We start from the raw sequence: 25,010 nt of genomic DNA, 5'->3' as shown, positions 1-25,010 counted from the left end.
TCATTACCTGTCTATCAATGCGTCGTGTAATTATATAAAACTAGCTAAGGCGAGGTTTTGAAAATAATCTCAACCTGTTGAAAATACACAAATCATTTAAAAATGATAAACATAATTAATTCTGTTAGTTGAATTAGATAAGCGTAGAACTTTGATCATTAATATTTATGAACTAATGCCAGGTGGAGTAAGTGGGCAGAGAATACTCAACTGCTGTTGTGTTTATCTTCACTACGCTCACTGCTTCTGCCAATTCCATCTGCTTCCTACACTGTCAACATCTGATGGCTTGTCTTTATTGTGATTAGGGCTAGAGCAGTAGGTACTGTCCACCGACACCATTGTTGCCACGGGTGATACCGTTTATTTAAGTACCACAACTAAGATTAGAATTTGCTATTAAGGTTTCGAGCATATTTGAGATGGGGAGGGGAAATGACTTAGTTGAGAATTTGGGTGCTTAGAATTTCAAGTAGCTTTGGGGCACTTCACAGAGTTAGTTTCAGGGGTACACGAGGAACTGCAGATGCTGGAATCTTGAGCAAAACACAAAGTGCTGGAGGAACTCGGTGGGCCAGGCAGCATCTGTAAAGAGAATGAACAGACAACATTTTAAGAAACACAGAAACATAGAAAATAGGTGCAGGAGGAGGCCATTCGGCCCTTCGAGCCAGCACCGCCATTCATTGTGATCATGGCTGATCGTCCCCAATCAATAACCCGTGCCTGCCTTCTCCCCACATCCCTTGATTCCACTAGCCCCAAGAGCTCTATCTAACTCTCTCTTAAATCCATCCAGTGACTTGGCCTCCACTGCCCTCTGTGGCAGGGAATTCCACAAATTCACAACTCTCTGGGTGAAAAAGTTTTTTCTCACCTCAGTCTTAAATGGCCTCCCCTTTATTCTAAGACTGTGGCCCCTGGTTCTGGACTCGCCCAACATTGGAAACATTTATCCTGCATTTAGCTTGTCCAGTCCTTTTATAATTTTATATGTTTCTATAAGACTGCCCTTCATCATTCTAAACTCCAGTGAATACAAGCCTAGTCTTTTCAATCTTTCCTCATATGACAGTCCCGCCATCCCAGGGATCAACCTCGTGAACCTACGCTGCACTGCCTCAATCACAAAGATGTCCTTCCTCAAATTAGGAGACCAAACCTGTACACAATACTCCAGATGTGGTCTTACCTGAGCCCTGTACAACTGCAGAAGAACCTCTTTACTTTTGGGTCAGGATCTTTTTTTCAGATGATCATTGTCAGTCCATTCCCTCCACAGATGCTGCCTGACCCACCGAGTTCCTCCAGCAGTTTGTGTTTTGCTCAAAATATCAAATAATTAAATTCATACTTGCAGCAGAGCCACAAGTTTCTATGCACAGCACTCAATAAATAATATATTATAATAAACAAAAAAAGTCCAATAAATAAACAAAAAGCAATGAAGTGCAAAAACAGAACAAAGCTCGAAGTCCCGAATTCAACCAAGACACGTCACGATCCAAACTGTAGCTGGTGTTTGCAGAGTTCAATAGCCTGGTGGTCTAGCACCTGCAGTCTCTTGTGTCTGGAAAGAATAAGCAACCATGGCTTTTATTTATTTTCTTTTAGATAGAGGAAAACAAATGTCATTATTCATATTAACCCACACCCAACTAACCCAGAGTATTCCTCTGGAGGTGGTGTGTCATTACTCATTTCTCCTCCTCTTGGCTGTGTTGAAGAGTGCTCCATCTACAGGTCTAGTTTGTGATCATTCACAGGCACAGAACTGAGAAGGGTCCTGACCCAAAACGTCACGTATCCACATTCTCCAGGGATGTCACCTGACCCACTGAGTTACTCCAGCATGTAGTGTATTTTCTTGTAAACCGGCACCTACAGTATCGATGTTGAATGGCTGACAGATTCCATTGTATTGCACGTTTTTGTGTGCTGCGAGTGATTTTCATTGGAATACAGGTGCTGCAATCTAGATGACATGAAATGATTCCACACACCTCCATCACAATAGTCAAACCATCTCCACAACACATCCAAAACCTTCATCTTCTCACTCAATATCCTCACTGGATCTTCAACCCCCACAATCACTGTGGAAAAACCACTGACCAGTCCATGCTCACAGAGCCACAGCACAGCAGCACAGCTGGTAGAGCCACTGCCTCACAGCGCCAGAGACCCAGGTTCAATCCTGACCTCAGGTGCTCTCTGTGTGGAGTTTGCATGTTCTTCCTATGACCGCCTGGATTTCCTCCGGGTGCTCCGGTTTCTTCCCACATCCCAAAGACGTGTGGGTTTGTAGTTTAACTGGCCTCTGTAAATTGCCCCTAGTGTGTAGGGAGTAGGTGCAGACATAAGATAGAACTCGTGTGAACGGGAGATTGATGGACTAAGAGGTGGGGGTAGGACAAAGCCTGACAAATGATAGGTGGACGAAAGAAAAACAATGTGCTGGAGTAAGAGTAGACATGTTGCCTCAACTGCTGAGTTACTCCAGCACTTTGGGACTTCCTTTGTAAACCAGCATCTGCAGTTCTTTGTGTCCAACTGATAGGTGGACGGGTGGAGGAGGGGGCATGGTGGTTGGCAGATGGGTGGAGTAAGTGACAAATGGTGGAGGTGAAAAGGAGGCAAACGGGTGTCAGATAAAGAGAGGAGTGGAGTGGAATTTATAGTTAGTTTAGTTGAGTTTATTGTCACGTGTACTTCATCTGCCCACTCCTCCAACCTGTCCAAGTCACCCTGCATTCTCATAGCATCCTCCTCACAGTTCACACTGCCACCCAGCTTTGTGTCATCTGCAAATTTGCTAATGTTACTTTGAATCCCTTCATCCAAATCACTGATGTACATTGTAAATAGCTGCGGTCCCAGCACCGAGCCTTGCGGTACCCCACTAGTCACTGCCTGCCATTCTGAAAGGGACACGTTAATCCCTACTCTTTGCTTCCTGTCTGACAACCACTTCTCTATCCATGTCAGCACTCTACCCCCAATACCATGTGCCCTAATTTTGCCCACTAATCTCCTATGTGGGACCTTATCAAATGCTTTCTGAAATTCCAGGTACACTACATCTACTGGCTCTCCCTTGTCCGTTTTCTGAGTTACATCTTCAAAAAATTCCAGAAGATTAGTCAAGCATGATTTCCCCTTCGTAAATCCATGCTGACTCGGACCGATCCTGTTACTGCTATCCAAATGTGTGGCTATCTCATCTTTTATAATTGACTCCAGCATCTTCCCCACCACCAATGTCAGGCTAACTGGTCTATAATTCCCCGTTTCCTCTCTCCCGCCTTTCTTAAAAAGTGGGATAACATTAGCTACCCTCCAATCCACAGGAACTGATCCTGAGTCCATAGGACATTGGAAAATTATCACCAATGCATCCACGATTTCTAGAGCCACTTCCTTAAGTACCCTGGGATGCAGACCATCAGGCCCTGGGGATTTATCAGCCTTCAGTCCCATCAGTCTATCCAACACCATTTCCTGCGTAATGTGGATTTCCTTCAGTTCCTCCATCACCCCAGATCCTCTGGCCACTACTATATCAGGAAGATTGTTTGTGTCCTCCTTATTGAAGACAGATCCAAAGTACCTGTTCCACTCATCTGCCATTTCCTTGTTCCGCATAATAAATTCACAATTTTCAGTATTCAAGGGTCCAACTTTGGTTTTAACTAATTTTTTCCTCTTCACATACCTAAAGAAGCTTTTACTATCCTGCTTTATATTCTTGGCTAGCTTACCTTCGTACCTCATCTTTTCTCCCCGTATTGTCTTTTTGGGTATCTTCTGTTGTTCTTTAAACATTACCCAATCCTCTTGCTTCCCGCTCATCTTTGCTACGTTGACCTTCTTCGCTTTAATTTTTATACTATCCCTGACGTCCCTTGTCAGCCACGGTCGTCCCTTTCTCCACTTGGAATCCTTCTTCCTCCTAGGAATGAACTGATCCTGCACCTTCTGTATTATTCCTAGAAACACCTGGCATTTTGTTCCACTGTCATCCCTGCTAGTGTATCTTTCCAATCAACTTTGGCCAGCTCCTCCCTCATGGCCCCATAGTCCCCTTTATTCAACTGCAACACTGACACCTCCGAACTACTCTTCTCCCTCTCCAATTGTAGATTAAACCTGACCTACTGCCTCCTAATGGCTCATTAACCTCGAGGTCCTTTATCAAATCCGGTTCATTGCATTGAAGGCAGATCTGTAGTCTATGAAGAGGAGTCTGACGTACTGTAGGTGCCTGTGTTATCCAGGTGTTCCAGGGATGAGTGTAGGGTGATGCATCGTCTGTGGCCATGTTGTGGCGGTAGGTGAACTGCAGTGGGTCAAGGCCACTGGGTAGACTGGATTTAATGCGTTCCATAACTAGACACTCAAAGCATTTCATGATGGTGGATGTCAAGATCACTGGACGGTAGTCGTTTAGACATGAGGTCTCGCTTCTCTTCAGCAGTGGGATGATGGTGGTTGTCTTGAAGCAGGTGTGTACCTCAGAATGGAGTGGGGAGAGATTAAAGACTCCCGCTAGCTGGTCTGCACAGCTATTAAGGGCACGGCCAGGAACTCCATCTGGGCCAGTTTCTTTTCGTGGGTTTATCCTCAGGAAGGCCAATCTAACCGCTGCTCCAGTCACCCTGGGGAAAGGCACACTGAAGTCTGAAGGGCCTGGTGTCACCGTCCTGTTGGCCTTCTGTCAGCATTGAAAGCGGGCAGGGCGGGGGGGGGGGGGGGGGGGGGGGGGGGGGGGCGGGTGGGGGGGTAGTATGTGGCGGGCCCTGGGGAGAGGCAGTGAGTGTGGGGGAATGTGGGATGATTGTGAGGGGGAGAGTGGGGGGCAGAGTAAGAGGGAATGTGAGGGGCAGAGTGGGGGGGACAGTGTGTGGGGGGGGGGAGTGTGTGGAGAGTGGGGGGGGAATGTGGGGTGAGTGTGAGGGGGAGAGTGAGGGGGAATGTGAGGGGTAGAGTGGGGGGGAGAGTGTGTGGGGGGGGGAGTGTGTGGGGGTGGGGATGTGGGGTGAGTGTGAGGGGGAGAGAGTGAGGGGAATGTGAGGGGTAGAGTGGGGGGGAGAGTGTGTGGGGGGGAGTGCGTGGGGGGGGGGAGTGTGTGGGGGTGGGGATGTGGGGTGAGTGTGAGGGGGAGAGTGAGGGGGAATGTGAGGGGTAGAGTGGGGGGGAGAGTGTGTGGGGGGGAGTGTGTGGGGGGGGGGGGAGTGTGTGGGGGTGGGGATGTGGGGTGAGTGTGAGGGGGAATGTGAGGGGTAGAGTGGGGGGGGAGTGTGTGGGGGGGGGAGAGTGGGGGGAGTGTGTGGGGGGGGGAGAGTGGGGGGGGGAGAGTGGGGGTGTGTGTGTGGGGGGGGAGTGTGTGGGGGGGGAGAGTGGGGTGTGTGTGTGGGGGGGAGTGTGTGGGGGGGGGTGGAGTGTGGGGGGGTACAGTGGGGGAGAGTGTGTGTGGGGGGGGGGTAGAGTGTGCGGTGTGTGTGGAGGTGAGGATGTGGGCCCTGGCGGGGCGTCGCCATGACGACGGCCGGGAGGGGGCGGGCGCTGGGTGATGACGCGTATGGACCTGCCGGCCGTGACATCATCACCGCGCGCGGGAGGGGGGGACCGTTGGAGCCAAAGATCCGCCGAGACACAGAGACCCCGACCCAGGCCCCACCACCGCCACCGCCGCCACCCGACCCAGGCCCCGCCGCCGCCACCCACCCGCCCGCCCCGACCCAGGCCCCGACCCAGGCCCCGCCGCCACCCGCCCGACCCCGGCCCCAAGGCCCCGCCGCCCGCCCGACCCGACCGCCGGCAACATGGACGAGAGCAAGGTGAGCATCCAGGCCCTGCAGTCAAACAGAGTCATGTCATGCAGCGGAGAAACAGGCTCTTCGGCCCATCTCGCCCATGCCAGCCCAGTCCGGTGCTTGTCCCCTCAGCCTGAAGAAGGGTCACAACCTGAAACGTCACCTCTCTCTCCATCTCATCTGCAAATTGAGTTACTCCAGCACCTTGTGGGTTTTTTCCCCCTGTAAATCAACATCTGCATTTCCTTATGCTTCCATAGGAAAACACAACACGGGAACAGGCCCTTCGGCCCACAATGTCCGTACTGAACATGATGCCAAGTTAAACTGATCTCCTCTGCCTGCACGTGATCCATATCCTTCCATTCCCGGCATATCCACATCTAAAAGCCTCTTAAAGGCCACTACTGTATCTGCCTCCGCCACCTACCCTGGCAACACATCCCAGGCACTCGCCTAATATATGTGTGGAAGAAAAAACTTGCCCCACACATCTCCTTTAAACTTTGTCCTTTTCACCTTAAAGCTATGCCCTCTAATCTTTAACATTTCGAATGAGACATCGAGTTGATTTGGCTTCTATTCTATTCTCCAATGTATAGAGAACTGAGAGGTGCTCCCATAGGTGCTCTTCAATCGCAAGTGACGTGCCTTTGGAATTTTGTCATTGATTGCATTCAGAATTTAGAGTTTAAAATGGGCTGTTGGATAGCTTTCTGGTTATTGGAGGTGTGTTGGGTAGAGCAGGAACATGGTGTTGAGATAGAAAGACCATTCATGATGTGTAGGAAAGAACTGCTGACGCTGGTTTTAATCAAAGATAGACACAAGATGCTGGAGTAACTCAGCGGGACAGGCAGCATCTCTGGAGAGAAGGAATGGGTGACCATTCATGACCATGGATCCAAGGAGCAAATGGATTACTCCCGGCCCAGTTCTTATGTTGTCATAAACGATCAATGATTTTTTTAATTGATATAATCCACAATTTTCCTTACACAGGTGGTGGGAGGCAAGGTGAAGAAACCGGGAAAGCGAGGCCGCAAACCGGCTAAAATTGATTTGAAGGCGAAGCTTGAGAGAAGTCGCCAGAGCGCCAGAGAATGCCGAGCGAGGAAGAAGTTGCGCTATCAGTATTTGGAGGAACTTGTATCTAGAAGAGAGAGAGCGATCTGTGCCCTGCGAGAAGAGCTGGAGATGGTAAATGAAAATGGTGGTGAACAGGATTGCTGGGATCGGAGACCCGTATAGTCTGCTTTTTTATAGATCATTTTCAATCCCTTCTTAATTTATGAATCGTTTCGACCATATTGGGACAGTCAAACAAGCTCTTCAGCCCAACTCGCCCATGCCAACCAAAATTGCTGCTCGGGTTTCTTTTAAAATTTGTCCCTCTCAACATAAGCCTATGTCCTCTAGTTTGTGATTCCCAGACCCTGGGAAAAAGACGCTGCATTCACCCTATCAATACCCTCATGATTTAAATACCTCTGTAAGATCGCCCCTCTGCCTCCTTTATTGCAAGTAATAATGTCTGAAACACTTAAGTTCTTTAAGATTCTTTATGTAAACGATGCTTGGTAAAATACAATTTGTGATTTGTGAGTTTTCTCCTCCAGTTATCTTTAGGCTAATTCCTTATTAATAACTTTTTGCACCTGACTTGGTATTTTCTTCTTAGTCTATTTGCAATTTGTATCCAGAAAGATTTAGGCAGACATAACCAAATGTTTTTTTAATATCCTAAAATTGTCATTATATTCAAAGAGATAGTTAGATATAGCTCTTAGGGCGAAGGGAATCAAATGATATGGGGGTAAAGCAGGAACAGGGTACTGATTCTGGATGATCAGCCATGATTATATTGAATGGCGATGCTGGTTCAAAGGGCTGAATGGCCTACTCCTGCACCTACTTTCTATGTTTTTATGTTTTCTCATGTACAGCTTGATTCTGCATTTGTTTGAAGCTTACACAGTATCCTTTGATTTGATGTACAGTACAAGCAATGGTGTACAGCAATGGATCAAGGGAAGATACCGTCAGAAATAAAAGCACTTCTGACCGGGGATGATCAAAGCAAAGCACAACAGTCCACAAACAAGCTAGGAAAGACAAAACCAGAAGGAAGTGCAAACTAGTCCTGTGAGTATTTAACTAAATCACTGGAGTAAACATGAATGTTTGGGGTATTCATGTCTCCTATTTATTTCATTCCCCTTACATGTTTTTCCTCTACCTGCTAAATTTTTGTAAGGTGTCCTTGAGACTCTTGAAAGACGCCCATAAATAAAATTCATTATTATTATTATTATTTGCATTCCAGTTTCTGCTAACTGTGAGCTGATCTCATCAGGGCTAGGAGTCGGTTCGGTCTCCTCAGTGACTGAGAAAAAAAAATCAGCCTGTGTGGCCCGATCCTGATATCAAATGAACCTTGGGTACACAAGATTGCTGGGGAAACTCAGCGGGTGCAGCAGCATCTATGGAGCGAAGGAAATAGGCGACGTTTCGGGCCGAATCCCTTCTTCAGACTGATGGGGGGTGGGGGGGAGAAGGAAGGAAAAAGGGAGGAGGAGGAGCCCGAGGGCGGGGGGATGGGAGGAGACAGCTCAAGGGTTAAGGAAGGGGAGGAGACAGCAAGGGCTAGCAAAACTGGGAGAATTCAACGTTCATGCCATCCGGACGCAAGCAACCCAGGCGGAATATGAGGTGCTGTTCCTCCAATTTCCGGTGTTGCTCACTCTGGCAATGGAGGAGACCCAGGACAGAGAGGTCGGATTGGGAATGGGAGGGGGAGTTGAAGTGCTGAGCCACCGGGAGTTCAGGTAGGTTATTGCGGACTGAGCGGAGGTGTTCGGCGAAATGATCACCCAACCTCCGATTAGTCTCCCAGATGTAAATCAGCTGACATCTAGAGCAGCGGATGCAATAGATGAGGTTGGAGGAGATCGGTGCTGCTGCACCCGCTGAGTTTCTCCTGCATTTTTGTGTACCTTCGATCTTCCAGCATCTGCATTTCCTTCTTGAACATCAAGTGAACCTTGCTGGGATTGTTAGGGTGAGCGTGGAATGAAACCGTCAAATCCAGCTATCAACCTCGAGCCAGAGGCACATGGGTAGACATGCGGCAATTATACAGATTTATGGATCAATTTATAATCCACGTCCAGGGTCGGAAATGGTTCCAACAAAAGGCTGATATCTTGAGAGGGGGAAGAAAGGAATTTCTGTCGGAACTTTGTATCTTTGGATGATCTCTGATATTTACCACTAGTTATGTTTTCTTGTTAGAATCACATGTATCTTTAGCTGGTGAAATGTAACTCACGTCGCAGCGGCCTCTGCAGTCCGTCTGTCTTTTTATTGTTTTTTGTCTCGTTTGAATGTAATTTTTATTATTTATTTTTTTGTGTATGTGTGTGGGGGGCGGGGGGTGGGGGAAACTTTTAAAATCTTTTCCCTGTAAGGAGAACCCGACCTTTTCTCTGCGGGTCTCCGTTGTCGTTGGGGCCTAGCACCGTGGAGCGGCCTCCAACCGGAACGACCTGGGGCTCCAGTCGAGGAGCTGTGGACCTACTTACCATCGTGGAGCTGGCCGAGTTCGGAGCGAGAGGAGCTGTGGTGGCGCGCTGCTGCGACCCGACCCCGGAGATTCGGAGGCTTACCGCAGTTCTGGTGGACAGTGACACCGGGAGCCCGCGGGTCCCTGCTGGGAGACCGCTTTTCGGGGCTTCCGCAACAGCGACTTCTCCCGCCCGAGTTGCGGGGTTGAAGAGTACCTGGAGCGGGGCCTTACATCATCGTCCGGCGCGGCTTTGAATGGCCGCGGGACACTTACCATCGCCCGCCAGGGGCTTTAACTCTGACATCGGGAGGGGAATGGGAAGTGCAGGGGAGAGATAAGTCTTTGCCTTCCATCACAGCGAGGAGGAGATGCGCTGTGATGGATGCTTGTGTAAATTGTGTTGTGTCTTGGTTCTTTTTCTTGTGTGTATGACTGCAGAAACAACATTTTGTTTGAACCTCAATGAGGTTCAAATGACAAATAAATTGTATTGTATTGTATTGTAAAGCCCGGGGGAAAGATATGGGTGGAAGGGGTCAGGGATGAGGGAGATGAGAGAGAAATGAGGGAAGATGGAGTTGGGAGAGGTGGGAGATGAGCGCACAGGATGCAGACATTTACCATGTTTGGAGGATGGGTAGGTCAGTGTTCCCATTGGTGAAAGTTTCAGTGGCTGAGTGTTTGGCAAAAATGCCTGAAGTGAGATGAGGAAGGCCTTCACATATAAAGTATCACGGCCTGGAATGTACTGCCAGGTGTAGTGGTGAACAGTGTTCAAAGGAAAACTAGATAATTACCGAAAGGGAAAGGATTTCATGGCAATGGGAGAAGGGCAGGGAAATGGGACTAAATAACGAAAGGACCAAGCTGGGAATTGTATGGAGAATCGGCATCGTTGAAACCATCAACGGGCACGGTGCCTTACAATGCCGTGCACGACAGTGATCGCAACTTCTACTGAAGTGTGGATGGCTGTTGGCTCGCTAGAAACTCATCCGCCCTTTGACAGTTCTTGTTTATGGTCCTGCTGGGGGTCCACAGCCCCCTCCTCACCTCGCAAACCAGGTGGGGGAGACGGTTTAGTCGCCGACTATCCGACCATGGAGCGGGTAGCACGGGATTACATGGTACCCGTGGCGGGGGGAACTCCCCCCGACCTGACTGGGTAAGGAGACCTGTATGGACAAGGAGCAAAGGAAAAAGCAAGTCTTGAAGATCCACTTTCATCAAGCCAGTATAGATGTGACGGGCCACATGGCCCCTTCTGGTCTGTGACAGGGTGGCAGTAGTGATGATCTACAGCTTACAAATAAAGGAGTGAGGCCATTATTTATAATTCTGAAAAATGCTTCTCAGTAATTTCTGCTACTACTTTCTGAGAACATTATATTTGATTCTAGACGTTCTTGCATGTAGCTTTGTCCTAATATGAATATATGCAGCATTCTTGAAATGAATGAATCCTTAAAGTTCCTTTTAATGACACATTAATTGTTTTCTAATTACAGAAGAATTACCTGAAAATGATGGCGTGGAAAAGACCAACAAAATCAATCCTTTGTCCCTGCTAGTTTAATGTTGTGAACAATGTAAGATTATCAGAAAGCTAAAATAATTGATTGCATCCTATGTCATAGTTACAAATGGTTTAATTAGTATGGATTTTTAGCTATGCTGCATATCTGTAAGTAATGTAAATTGTCCAATTCCTATAGGATGCTCCTTGTATTTTGTAGTTAATTTAAAATAAAAATTGTAGATTGAGAGCAAGTTTGATCCCAGAGCAATATATTTGTTGCAGTTACCAAATTATTAAAAAAGGGATTTAATAGTGTAAATAAACCTACGACATTTTCTTACTAACGTTAGTTTCCTACCTTCCGACAATTGCGAGTTGATGCTTCTTGCTCGTCGCCACACTTAGAAACATAGAAACATAGAAAATAGGTGCAGGAGTAGGCCATTCGGCCCTTCGAGCCTGCACCGCCATTCAATATGATCATGGCTGATCATCCAACTCAGTATCCCGTACCTGCCTTCTCTCCATACCCTCTGATCCCCTTAGCCACAAGGGCCACATCTAACTCCCTCTTAAATATAGCCAATGAACTGGCCTCGACTACCCTCTGTGGCAGGGAGTTCCAGAGATTCACCACTCTCTGTGTGAAAAAAGTTCTTCTCATCTCGGTTTTAAAGGATTTCCCCCTTATCCTTAAGCTGTGACCCCTTGACTTCTCTCCTTTATATCTTTCTTATCAAGAAAAAGGCGTAAATCCTGAAATTGCCGGGTTCCTTTGAAATCAAACTGCCTTTGATGCCTTCGGGTTGCTGTGTCAATATTTTTCACAAAACCTTTGCTATTTGTCTTGTATTGTTAGCATTGCAAGGAAATGTCTGTCAAACTAATATTCAGGAGATGCTGCTTGAAATGACCAAATCATGCATGCATGGTATCATAATTGTATACACCATAGAACAGTGGGGCACAGGAACAGGCCCTTCGGCCCACAATGTCCGTGCTGAACATGATGCTGTTAATCTCTGCCTGCGTGTGATCCATGTCCCTCCATATCCATGTGCCTATCTAAATGCCTCTTAAACACCACTATCACACCTGCCTCCACCACCGCCCCTGACAGCACCCACCCTTGTCTTGTGTGGTTAATTTTTTTTAATTGCCTTGCACATTTCCTTCAAACTTTGACCCTCTCTCTTAGTCTTTCATATTTGCACCCGAGGAAAGTGGATCTCTGCCTACCCTAGCCATGCCTCTCATCAGTTTATATACTTGATCAGGTCTCCCTCAATCTCTGACAGTCCAGAGAAAACAATCCAGGTTCATCCAACCTCTCCTTGTATCTAATAACTTCACTCGATACCCTCTCCTGTGTTAATAACCAGGTCAGTTTAGTTTATTGTCTCGTGTACTGAGGTACAGTGAAAAGCTTTTTGTTGCGTGCTATCTAGTCAGCAGAAAGACAATACGTGATTACAATCGATCCATTTACAGTGTACAGATACATGATAAGGGAATAACGTTCAGTGCAAGGTAAAGCCAGCAAAGTCTGATCAAGGATAGTCTGAGGGTCGCCAAAGAGGAAGATAGTAGTTCAGCACTGCTCTCTGGTTGTGTTAGGATGATTCAGTTGCCTGATAACAGCTGGAGGTGTGCGTTTTTACACGTATACCTTTTGCCTGATGGGAGAGGGGAGAAGAGGGAGTGGCCAGGGTGGGACTCGTCTACGCATTAGGTCATTATTTACTTTTCCATAACCATGCATTCAATTTGAGAGTAAATAACAAACGTGGTGAGATGACATGAGCTGCAATGACTACGCATATATTTCATGTCTTTTTATTTTGCATTGTCAGTGTGCAGAATGTCCTGTTCATTGATCAGGCTTCTCGTCGCGATGATATTTCCATTCGCACTTACGTAATTCATTGTAATTGCCACCAGTTCAATAATGTTCCAGTCACCACTTCGTGTATTTATCAACCGATATTTTACTGCAGCATGCCCCAGTGAATTTCATATAAACCAAGGATTGTGTTAAAATTTGTCCCAGTATATATTTATGGAGATGTGATAATCTTACAAGGCAGCAGATGAGAGTTAGATTTAGCTCTTAGGGCTACGGGAGTCAAGGGATATGGTGGAAAAAGCAGGAACGGGATACTGATTTTAGATGATAAGCCATGATCATATTGAATGGCAGTGCTGGCTTGAAGGGCTGAATGGCCTACTCCTGCACCTATTTTTCTATGTTTCTAAGTGTATATCCTTAAGCAATGAGATGAAAGGATTCGAAGCGAGAGTGAACTGGAATTGGATGAATTCGGATGCAGTGGGAAGCTCGGCAATGGCCAGAGTCGTGCCTTACGCTCCAGGACAAGGGGTCACAGCTTAAGGATAAGGGGGAAATCCTTTAAAACCGAGCTGAGAAGAACTTTTTTCACACAGAGAGTGGTGAATCTCTGGAACTCTCTGCCACAGAGGGTAGTCGAGGCCAGTTCATTGGCTATATTTAAGAGGGAGTTAGATGTGGCCCTTGTGGCTAAGGGGATCAGAGGGTATGGAGAGAAGGCAGGTACGGGATACTGAGTTGGATGATCAGCCATGATCATATTGAATGGTGGTGCAGGCTCGAAGGGCCGAATGGCCTACTCCTGCACCTAATTTCTATGTTTCTAAGAAGATGGATGTGGTGGTCTCAGGGTTATGTCCTGGACCCAACCATCTTGTATTCAGAAGTAAGAATGTTCACTGAATGCATTCATCACTCAACAATGTTCAATTTCATTCACAACTCAACGGTACACGTTTGAACGGTGACCAGGGATGTAATGTTGAGGCTTTATAGGACGCTGGTCGGACTGCATTTCACAAGTTCACAAGTTATTGCAATAGAATTAGGCCGTTCAGCCCATCGAGTCCATTCCGCCCTTCAATCATGACTGATCTCTGCCACCTAATCCCATTCTCCTGCAATCACCCCATAACCCTTGATACCATTTGTGAGAGTATGGAGCTGGTGACGGAGAGGGTCCAGAGGAGGTTTACAAGAATGATCCCAGGAATTAGTGGGTTAACATATGATGAGTGTTTGACGGCACTGGGCCTGTACTCGCTGGAGTTTAGAAGGATGAAGGGGTACCTCATTGAAACTTACCGAATAGTGAAAGGTATGGATAGAGTGGCTGTGGAGAGGATGTTTCCACTAGTGGGAGAGTCAAGGACCAGAGGGCACAGCCTCAGAATAATAGGACGTAAAATTAAGGAAGGAGATAAGGAGGAATTTCTTAAGTCAGAAGATGGTGAATCTGGAATTTATTCCCACAGGAGGCTGCGTAAGCCATCAATGGATATTTTTAAGGCAGAGAATGACAGATTCTTGACAGGTGTCAGGCGTTATGGGGAGAAGGCCGGAGAATGGGGTTAAGGGGGACAGATAGATCAGCAATGATTGAATGGCAGAGTAGACGATGGGCCGAATGGCCTAATTCTGCTCCTATCATTTGTGAATGGGTCAGAAAGCAGCAAATAGGATTCGTACTGTGCAAGTGACAGGTAGTGATATCACTAACAAGAGGGATTCTATCCACCCGCCCTTAGCATTTAACCATATAACCATATAACAATTACAGCACGGAAACAGGCCATCTCGACCCTTCTAGTCCGTGCCGAACACGTATTCTCCCCTAGTCCCATACACCTGCGTTCAGACCATAACCCTCCATTCCTTTCCCGTCCATATAACTATCCAATTTATTTTTAAATGATAAAAACGAACCTGCCTCCACCACCTTCACTGGAAGCTCATTCCACACAGCCACCACTCTCTGAGTAAAGAAGTTCCCCCTCATGTTACCCCTAAACTTCTGTCCCTTAATTCTCAAGTCATGTCCCCTTGTTTGATTCTTCCCTACTCTCAGTGGGAAAAGCTTATCCACGTCAATTCTGTCTATCCCTCTCATCATTTTAAAGACCTCTATCAAGTCCCCCCTTAACCTTCTGTGCTCCAAAGAATAAAGCCCTAACTTGTTCAACCTTTCTCTGTAACTTAGTTGCTGAAACCCAGGCAACATTCTAGTAAATCTCCTCTGTACTCTCTCTATTTTGTTGACATCCTTCCTATAATTAGGCGACCAAAATTGTACACCATACTCCAGAATTGGCCTCACCAATGCCTTGTACAATTTTAACATTACATCCCAACTCCTATACTCAATGCTCTGATTTATATAGGCCAGCACACCAAACGCTTTCTTTACCACCCTATCTACATGAGATTCCACTTTCAGGGAACTGTGCACAGTTATTCCCAGATCCCTCTGTTCACCTGCATTCTTCAATTCCCTACCATTTACCATGTACGTCCTATTTTGATTTGTCCTGCCAAGATGTAGCACCTCACACTTATCAGCATTAAACTCCATCTGCCATCTTTCAGCCCATTCTCTGTAGACTTTGAAAATCTACTTCATTATCCACAACCCCACCTATCTTAGTATCATCTGCATACTTACTAATCCAATTTACCACACCATCATCCAGATCATTGATGTACATGACAAACAACAGTGGCACCCCACTAGTCACTGGCCTCCAACCTGGCAAACAACCATCCACCATTACTCTCTGGCATCTCCCATTTAGCCACTGTTGAATCCATCTTGCTACTCCACCATTAATACCCAACCATTGAACCTTCTTAACCAACCTTCCGTGAGGAACCTTGTCAAAGGCCTTACTGAAGTCCACATATACAACATCCACTGCTTTACCCTCATCAATTTCCCGAGTAACCTCTTCAAAAAATTCAAGAAGATTAGTCAAACATGACCTTCCAGGCACAAATCCATGTTGACTGTTCCTAATCAGACCCTGTTTATCCAGATGCTTATATATATTATCTCTAAGTATCCTTTCCATTAATTTGCCCACCACTGACATCAAACTAACAGGTCTATAATTGCTAGGTTTACTCTTAGACCCCTTTTTAAACAATGGAACAACACGCGCAGTATGCCAATCCTCCAGTACTTTTCCCGTTTCTAATGACATTTGAAATATTTCTGCCCCTGCTATTTCTACACTAACTTCCCTCAATGTCCTAGGGAATATCCTGTCTGGACCCGGAGACTTATCCACTTTTATATTTCTCAAAAGTGTCAGTACTTCCTCTTCTTTGAATCTCATAGTTTCCATAGCTACTCTACTTGTTTCCCTTACCTCACATAATTCAATATCCTTCTCCTTGGTGAATACCGAAGAAAATAAATTGCTCAATATCTCCCCCATCTCTTTTGGCTCTGCAGATAGCTGTCCACTCTGACTCTCTAATGGACCAATTTTATCCTTCGTTATCCTTTTGTTATTAATATAGCTGTAGAAACCCTTTGGGTTTACTTTCACCGTACTTGCCAAAGCAACCTCATATCTTCTTTTAGCTTTTCTAATTTCTTTCTTAAGATTCTTTTTACATTCTTTATACTCCTCAAGCACCTCATTTACTCCATGCTGCCTATAATTAGATCTCTCTCTTTTTCCGAACCAAGTGTCCAATCTCCTTTGAAAACCATGGCTCTTTCCAATTTTTTACTATTTCCTTTCAACCGAACAGTGACATAAAGATTCTGTACTCTTAAAATTTCACCTTTAAATGTCCTCCATTTCTCTTCCACATCTTTCCCATAAAACAAACTGTCCCAATTTACTCCTTTTAAATCCTTTCGCATCTCCTCAAAGTTAGCCTTTCTCCAATCAAAAATCTCAATCCTAGGTCCAGTTCTGACCCTCTCCATAATTATATTGAAACTAATGGTATTGTGATCACTGGTCCCAAACTGTTATGATTTAGCATCATAACTCTCCAGAAGTATTCTGCCATGAACATCCTTCAGAATACTTTTCTTTGATTGAAAGGTACATCATGGAAACAGGCCCTTCGGCACACCAAGTCCACACCAACCATTGACCACACTAATTCTATGCTATCCCACTTCCTCATCCACACCTCTACACTCTGTGGGCAATTTAAGGAGGCCGATTAACCTACAAACCCACACGTCTTTGGGATGTGGGAGGAAACTGGAGCACCCGGAGGAGAATGTGGTTCATGACAGGGTTTCCAAGTATGACCAATTTCACCATTACACTGAGACAGCTCTGCATACACAAGGAGATTACAGAAAGTTCCCATTTAGACGGAAAAGTGACAAAGCTAACATCAGAAAATTATTTGCCCTGGTCCAAACATCGACACTATGGGCAAGAAAGCACACCAACGCCTCAACAGCAGACGAGGGAAATTGGGCACGTCCCCAATGACTTACCAAAATGCATCCGATACAGACACATCACAGCTTGGTTTGCCAACTGATCTGCCCCCAAGACCGCACTAAATTGCACACAGTTGTGGATTCAGTCCAGTCCATTCACACAAACCAGCCATCTACACATCACATGCCTTGGAAAAGCAGCCAACACAATCAAGGACCACTCATGCCCCCGGTCACTCCCTCTCCTGTCAGACAGAAGATACGAAAGCTTGAAAGCACCTACCACCAGAACCAGAAACAGCTGCTTACCAATGTTGAAAGGAATTCTCATAAACTAAGGATGTAGTCCCAATCTTCCAACCTACCTTCATGCACGCCTTGAACTATTTATATCTGCGCTTCCTCTTTAGCTAAACACTATATTCTTCACTCTAGTTTATTTTAACTTTGCACTACCTGTTGTACCTGTGCAAGGTGTGATCCAATTTATTGGGTGTGTGATCCGATTTCCTGGATTGCACAAAAAACAAAGTTATTCCCTGTATCTTACTACACGTGACGGTAACAAACCAGTACCAATAATTTCAAATCTTACAAAGATTATTTAAGTTCACTACAAAACCTGAAGTAATGAGATTCCTTGTATTATTCTTTCTGGTTTAATCCTCGTTAATAATTTGCAGAACTTGGCGGTGAGCTTAATAGAATCAAAAATGTTTTAATTGTCGTATGTACTGGCAGCGGAACAGAATCATACGTAAGGACCTGACCCACTTACGCGATTTTACCCGATTTTTTCGGTGACTTGCCAGCACCCGTCATAGTCGCAGCAGGTCGCCGAAAATTTGTTGAAAATCCAACGGCGACCAGAAAAAGGTACGACTCTTTGGTGACTACTCACGACCATACAGGCGTCACCCCACTACATGTCGCGCACACAGAGCCTGTATGGTCGTGAGTAGCGGACCAAAGAGTCGTACCTTTATCTGGTCGCCACTGGGTTTTCGACATGTTGACATTTTTCAGCGACATGCTGCCACTCTGACGGGTGCTGGCAGTCGCCGAAATAAATCAGGTAAAAGGGACAGGAGGCCTTTAACTTGCACAATAAGCATTTGATGCACAAATGCAGCCACTTTGCGAAAGTCTCCAGAAGGCTTCCTAATAAGGTCACCAGGACTGGACGAATTGATCACCAAATCCTTGCTGTTACAATCTAGTGTGGCAACAGGTCCAGGAAGCTGAATGATCATACATATGCTCTTGGAACCAGAAATGATTGTAGAAACAACATCAACAAATTTCAAAGATGTAAAAATAAATCTTCAATCATTTTATGCTTGATAATGAGTTTATTTTGACAGAGGGCAAAAACGATGTGATAATATATACTTAATTAGGAAGCCCTCTTCGTGCAGTCCAAATGCTATGCTGATAAACATTTTACTAACTAGACAATAGTTTTGTGCTGCAAATAAATAACATAGAAATGTATTGAGATACAAGACTAAGTGGTACAAAATGATATTTGATATATGCTAACCCTTTTAACAGATATTAGTTCCTGTGTTCCAACACCATGTTCTGAAACAAAATAACATTTACAGTGCAATGTATGTTGAGGAACAGGTAAATACAAATATGATCCTGATTTCAATTGAATTTTCCTAAACACCTTCTGGTATTAGTTACATTATAGACATGAAATTCAGTGAAATGCTCAAGATTTAAACGTACCTTCAAGCAGTTTAAAACACAGAGTGCTGGAGTAACTCAGCGGGTCAGGCAGCATCTGTGGAGAACATGGATAGGTGACGTTTCACAGAGTGCTGGAGTAACTCAGCGGGTCAGGCAGCATCTGTGGAGAACATGGATAGGTGACGTTTCACAGAGTGCTGGAGTAACTCAGCAGGTCAGGCAGCATCTGTGGAGAACATGGATAAACAATGTTTCAGTTCAGAACCCTGAAACCTCAGGTCACAGGCATGTGATAGGTGGACTATTTTTGGAGTGAATGGACAGGTATCGTTTCTGGTTGGGATCCTTCTTCAGACTGAATGGTTCCAAAGAAGGGTCCTGACCCGAAACATGGCCTGTCTATTTCCTCCAGAGATGCTGCCTGACCTGCTGAGTTACTCCAGCACTCTGTGTTTCACTCAGGATTCCAGCATTCTTGTGCCTTCTCTGTCGAGCAGTTTATTGTTAAATCATTTGCTTTGCTACTGATGCTGTATTTTAAATAGAGTGACAATCAGCGTGGAGATTATGTTTGCGTGTAATACTTAGTCTGTAACAAACACAGTATAAACATTAAGTACTTTAAAAAGTGCGGCACAGCGGTGCAGATGGTCGAGCCACTGCCTCACAGCGCCAAAGCCCCATTTCTGTGTGGAGTTTGCACGATCTCCCCATGACCACAAGGGTTTCCTCCAGGTGCTGCAGCTTCCTCCCACATCCCAAAGACATGCAGGGATGTAGGTAAATTGCCCCCTGGTGTGTAGGATGTGGATGTGGGATAACATAGAACTAGTGTGGACAGGTGATCGATGGTTGGTGTGGACTCGGTGGGCCAAAGGGCCTGTTTCCATGCAATCTTTCCATCAATCTAAATTTTGTCAGAGGAGAATTATTGGAGGAATGGTTTTTCAGTTGGTTGAATGCCTTATCATAGTGTTTACATTACAACGCCAATTGGGGCAGTGGGGACAACAAATGGAGTCTGGAAAAGACACAGAGTGCTGGAGTAACTCAGCGGGTCAGGCAGCATCTGTGGAGAACATGGATGGGTGACGTTTCAGGTCAGGACCCTTCTTCAGGCTGATCATGCTGCTCAGACAAATGTATTTGGAGGATTTGAGTTTATGGGCCATGCAAGCTTTTTCTCTCTCGCCTCCCTGTCGAATGTTTCAAATATTGAATCTTTGGTGGCGGTTTTGGTGGGGGCTGGGATGTCAGTGATGCCGATGTAATTCCTTTTTGCCATTCGGGAGCTGGAGGTGATGGTGTAGGCATTGCTACGGTAACACTTCATCGAAGACATGCAGAAAGTCTCCTTCATGCCCCGCCTGAAGTTGGCATTGAAGATGGAGTAGAGGCTGGGCTTGGATGCTGAGGAGCTGAAGGACACCAGTGCGATGGACAGGAAGAGTGAAGAACACCCTGTGGAATCCATCTCGTCCGGCTGCCAGATCTGGACCACGTAAAAGGGAAACCAAGACAACAGGAACATACAATTTAACAGCAGGAACATCTTGATGGTCTTGACCTTGGTCCTAGGCACGATATTCATGGTCCTCCTCACTGTCCTGCCATCTGTACCTATCCTCCAAATGTATTTTATGACCTTCTGGTAAAACAGGATGATGAGGACAGATGGAACGAGAAAGCCCAGCAGCAGGTGGACCGTGCCAAAGGTGACCCCGCTCCAGGACTGGGGGAGAAACAGATTACAGGTCTCCCCTTCCATCCCGTAGAAAAACAAGGTTGGAGATACGAAAGCAGCATCCAAGATCCAGGATGCTGCAATCATTTTCTTGGCCTTCTCCCGAGACACTTTGAAGCTCAAGGGATACACAATGGTGTAAAACCTGTCCACACAGATGGAGAGCAGGACGTAGATCTGCACTCCAGGAGTCAGATACTGCACGTAGCGAACCAGTTTGCACATGACATCCCCCAGTAGCCACCTCCCTGTGGTAAAATGTAGCAGGACAAAGGGGGTGCTGACCAGGCTGATGAGCAGGTCCGCTGAAGCCATGGACACCACAAAGTAGTTGGTCGTTGACTGTGTCCTCCTGCTTTTGTGGATCACCAAGCAGACCAGGGAGTTCCCGAACAAAGCCACCAGCCAGATCACGCCGAAGATGAAGCTGACCGCGACGATTTCTCCTGTCGTCAGCTCCGGAACGGTCCCATTCCTCCCGTGTCTCTGCACCGGCTCTCTGAACGGTCCTCCACTCCCGCTGAACGAGGAGTTTAATACCCCGCTGAGATTGCCCAGAGCTGCAGCAGCCGGGACGGTAACGGATTTCGCCATTTCCAGACCCTTTCCGGCTAACACCATATTCAAGTTTTACTCTCACCAATCTGGGGGAGAAAAAGAAGCACAAATCAGGATATTGTTCAAGAAGGCAGACACCAAAATGCTGCCTGACCCACTGAGTTACTCCAAACTCATCGGGTCAGGCAGCATCTCTGGAGAGAAGGAATAGGTGACGTTTCAGGTCAAGACTTCTTCAGACTTCACGCTTGCTTTATAGCTGTTTATACGTCTAAAAATGACATACAATTTAATATAAACAAAACCTGCTTATCATACATAAGACATTCAAACACTCTTCTTCTTATCGAGTCCACACACAAGCTAGAGCTGAACGCACTCCTCTGCATCTGCATCTGAAGAAGGGTTTCGGCCCGAAATGTTGCCTATTTCCTTCGCTCCATAGATGCTGCTGCACCCGCTGAGTTTCTCCAGCATTTTTGTGTATCTGCATACAATGGTGTCTGTCTTGTTGCTTCTTGTGCTTCTTGTGTGCGGTGGTGGGAAGATTGGTGGAAACAGAGGCCACGATGTGAATGCTCTTTCCGTGACCCCTTCAAACACTCTTGACTCTTGGTATGAAAAAATGACAATGTTTGATCCCCAAATTGTCATTGTACTTGACATATTTATTAAAGCTAAACAGTCGACTGCTGAAACTGATTAATGACTGCTATGGTCATTTCATCCCAGCTGTACTGGAAGCAAACCTTAAGGGGTTGGACTGGCTAGATGCAGGAAGATTATTCCCGATGTTGGGGAAATCCAGAACAAGGGGTCACAGTTTCAGGATAAGAGGGAAGTCTTTTAGGACCGAGATGAGAAAAACATTTTTCGCACAGAGAGTGGTGAATCTGTGGAATTCTCTGCCACAGAAGGTAGTTGAGGCCAGTTCATTGGCTATATTTAAGAGGGAGTTAGATGTGGCCCTTGTGGCTAAAGGGATCTGGGGGTATGGAGAGAAGGCTACTGAGTTGGATGATCAGCTATGATCACAATGAATGGCGGTGCAGGCTCGAAGGGCCGAATGGCCTACTCCTGCACCTATTTTCTATGTTTCTATGTTTCTAAAATGACAATCAACGACTACATACAAATGAAGCCCACTCATTCCAAAGACATTGTGAAAATATAGATGGAGACCAATTGGAGACCAACATTTTCCACTGATACATGGAGCGGACAGAAGTAAACCAGGCGCAGGGCGGAGGCACAGCGGTAGAGTTGCTGCCTCACAGCGCCAGAGACCCGGGTTCAATCCTGACTACGGGTGCTGTCTGTACGTTCTCCCTGTGACCTGCGTGGGTTTTCTCCGGGTGCACCCGTTTCCTCCCACATCCCCAAGACATGCAAGTTTGTAGGTTAATTGACTTTGTAAATTGTAGGGTAGAACTAGTATTGTTGGTCGCGAGGTCTCAATGGGCTGAAAGGACCTGTATCTCGAAACTACAGTACACTTCCAACTTGATTCCCTGCACTGTAGTCAATGCCTACTATGTTCTGTTGTGCTGAAGCAAAGCAAGAATTTCATTGTCCTATCTGGGACACATAACAATAAACTCTCTTGAATCTCGACTCAAAGATCCCTCAACAGCATTTCAAGGAACTCGCGTTAATAACCATATAACCATTTAACAATTACAGCACGGAAACAGGCCATCTCGGCCCTACAAGTCCGTGCCGAACACTTTGTTGTTGAAACCCAGGCAACATTCTAGTAAATCTCCTCTGTACTCTCTCTATTTTGTTGACATTCTTCCTACAATTGGGCGACCAAAATTGTACACCATACTCCAGATTTGGTCTCACCAATGCCTTGTACAATTTTAACATTACATCCCAGCTTCTATACTCAATGCTCTGATTTATAAAGGCTAGCATACCAAAAGCTTTCTTTACCACCCTATCTATATGAGATTCCACCTTCAAGGAACTATGCACAGTTATTCCCAGATCCCTCTGTTCAACTGTATTCTTCAATTCCCTACCATTTACCATGTACGTCCTATTTTGATTTGTCCTGCCAAGATGTAGCACCTCACATTTATCAGCATTAAACTCCATCTGCCATCTTTCAGCCCATTCTTCCAAATGGCCTAAATCACTCTGTAGACTTTGGAAATCCTCTTCATTATCCACAACACCCCCTATCTTGGCATCATCTGCATACTTACTAATCCAATTTACCACACCTTCATCCAGATCATTGATGTACATGACAAACAACAAAGGACCCAACACAGATCCCTGAGGCACCCCACTAGTCACCTGCCTCCAACCCGACAAACAGCCATCCACCATTACCCTCTGGCGCCTCCCATTCAGCCACTGTTGAATCCATCTTGCTACTCCTGCATTTATACCCAACAGTTGAATCTTCTTAACCAACCTTCCGTGAGGAACCTTGTCAAAGGCCTTACTAAAGTCCATATAGACAACATCTTTACCCTCGTCAATTTCCCTAGTACCTCTTCATTGATACGATTGGCAACGTAAAATTGGAATCCAAATAAACATCCTGGAAATCACAGCTCAGAAATATCCTTTTCACTTTATGCTGTATTATAGAATGTAGAACAGTACAGCACAGGAACAGGCCCTTCAGCCCACCATGTCCATGCTGAATGTGAAGGCAAATGTTACTAAACAAGTAAACATTGTGCACTCGGTTTACATAAAATGTATGAAAACAGATTTGCAGCATATGTCAGCCTTGAGATTGTGCTTTTTAAATGTGTCTACAATTAAGCTGCTTAAGAAAGAACTGCAGATGCTGGAAAATCGAAGGTAGACAAAAATGCTGGAGAAACTCAGCGGGTGAGGCAGCATCTCTGGAGCGAAGGAAATAAGCGACGCCTATTTCCTTCGCTCCATAGATGCTGCCTCAACCGTTGCCTATTTCCTTCAGGGTATCGGCCCGAAAAGTTGCCTATTTCCTTCGCTCCATAGATGCTGCTGCACCCGCTGAGTTTCTTCAGCATTTTTGTCTACCTTTGATTTTCCTGCATCTGCAGTTCCTTCTTGAACATCTTGTCTTGTTTCTCAGCGTTGCTAGGATTGAGGGGACTATGACCACAACAGTCATTAATTAATTTCTAGGGCCCACTATGAGGTTAGGCAGATGCCAAACCCCTGTCCAGGAATGTAGTTACATTTCCTTCTTACGGACAAAGGTTTTGTTTCACGTGATACGATTGGCAGCGTAAAATTGGAATACAAATAAACATCCTGGAAATCACAGCTCAGAAAAATCCTTTTCACTTTATGCTGTATTATAGAATGTAGAACAGTACAGCACAGGAACAGGCCCTTCAGCCCACCATGTCCATGCTGAATGTGAAGGCAAATTCACATTGCAATTCATAATTCCAGCATCTATTCACTGTACCTCCAGTCCAGCAACAATCCTCATTAAAATATATGGAGTATTTAATCCCATTAAAATATAGTAACCGGGAATTTTAGATAGAAGTAGTAAATAGTTTCAATTCAAAATGTTCAGCTAGTGAAAACACATGGAATCATCTATTCTGTACAATCTATCTTCTGTCCAAGTCACCCTGCAGCCTCATAGCATCCTCCTCGCAGCTCACACTGCCACCCAGCTTTGTGTCATCCGCAGACTTGGAGAGGTTACATTTAATTCCCTCGTCTAAGCCGTGAATGTATACTGTACACAACTGGGGTTCCAGCACTGAGCCTTGCGGCACCCCACTAGTCATTGCCTGCCATTCAGTACACTACAGAGAGTTGTGAGTCTGTGGAATTCTCTGTCTCCACACAGAGAGTTGTGAGTCTGTGG

At 45.7% G+C, this 25,010-nt stretch overlaps 2 protein-coding genes across 5 annotated transcripts in view; one reads left to right on the top strand and one right to left on the bottom strand.

Moving 5' to 3' along the window:
- The first annotated feature begins 5,649 nt into the window (after positions 1 to 5,649).
- On the top strand, positions 5,650 to 11,222 carry crebl2 (cAMP responsive element binding protein like 2). Of its 3 annotated transcripts, XM_033037424.1 has the most exons (5): positions 5,650 to 5,686; positions 5,798 to 5,840; positions 6,819 to 7,016; positions 7,817 to 7,961; positions 10,893 to 11,222. In XM_033037424.1, the coding sequence occupies exons 2-4, from the start codon at positions 5,826 to 5,828 to the stop codon at positions 7,955 to 7,957; spliced, it is 354 nt and encodes a 117-aa protein (XP_032893315.1). In that variant the 5' UTR covers positions 5,650 to 5,686; positions 5,798 to 5,825; the 3' UTR covers positions 7,958 to 7,961; positions 10,893 to 11,222. The 3 variants fall into 3 exon arrangements, with proteins under 3 accessions (XP_032893315.1, XP_032893316.1, XP_032893314.1); XM_033037425.1 differs by lacking the exon at positions 5,650 to 5,686 and having other exon boundaries at positions 5,722 to 5,840; positions 10,896 to 11,222; XM_033037423.1 differs by lacking the exon at positions 5,650 to 5,686 and having other exon boundaries at positions 5,722 to 5,840.
- Positions 11,223 to 19,646: 8,424 nt separating this feature from the next.
- The window catches only part of gpr19 (G protein-coupled receptor 19), an 8,726-nt gene continuing 3,362 nt past the window's right edge, over positions 19,647 to 25,010 (bottom strand). For both annotated transcript variants that reach the window (XM_033037422.1, XM_033037421.1), the window contains exon 2: positions 19,647 to 21,255. In XM_033037422.1, coding sequence (XP_032893313.1) covers positions 20,000 to 21,232 — 1,233 coding nt within the window. In that variant the 5' untranslated portion in view covers positions 21,233 to 21,255 and the 3' untranslated portion in view covers positions 19,647 to 19,999. The remainder of the gene's footprint in view (positions 21,256 to 25,010) is intronic.

This window comes from Amblyraja radiata, chromosome 19, assembly GCF_010909765.2.
Source record: "Amblyraja radiata isolate CabotCenter1 chromosome 19, sAmbRad1.1.pri, whole genome shotgun sequence".
NCBI classification, from domain to species: Eukaryota; Metazoa; Chordata; class Chondrichthyes; order Rajiformes; family Rajidae; genus Amblyraja; species Amblyraja radiata.
The sequence above is the reverse complement of the archived record's forward strand: the minus strand, read 5'-3'. Positions and strand labels throughout refer to the sequence as shown.

Bases quoted from the DNA above. Each gene is read 5' to 3' on its own strand.
- crebl2 (XM_033037424.1), top strand. The intron at 7,017-7,816 runs GTAAATGAAAAT...TTTGATGTACAG, and splicing joins TGCGAGAAGAGCTGGAGATG to TACAAGCAATGGTGTACAGC.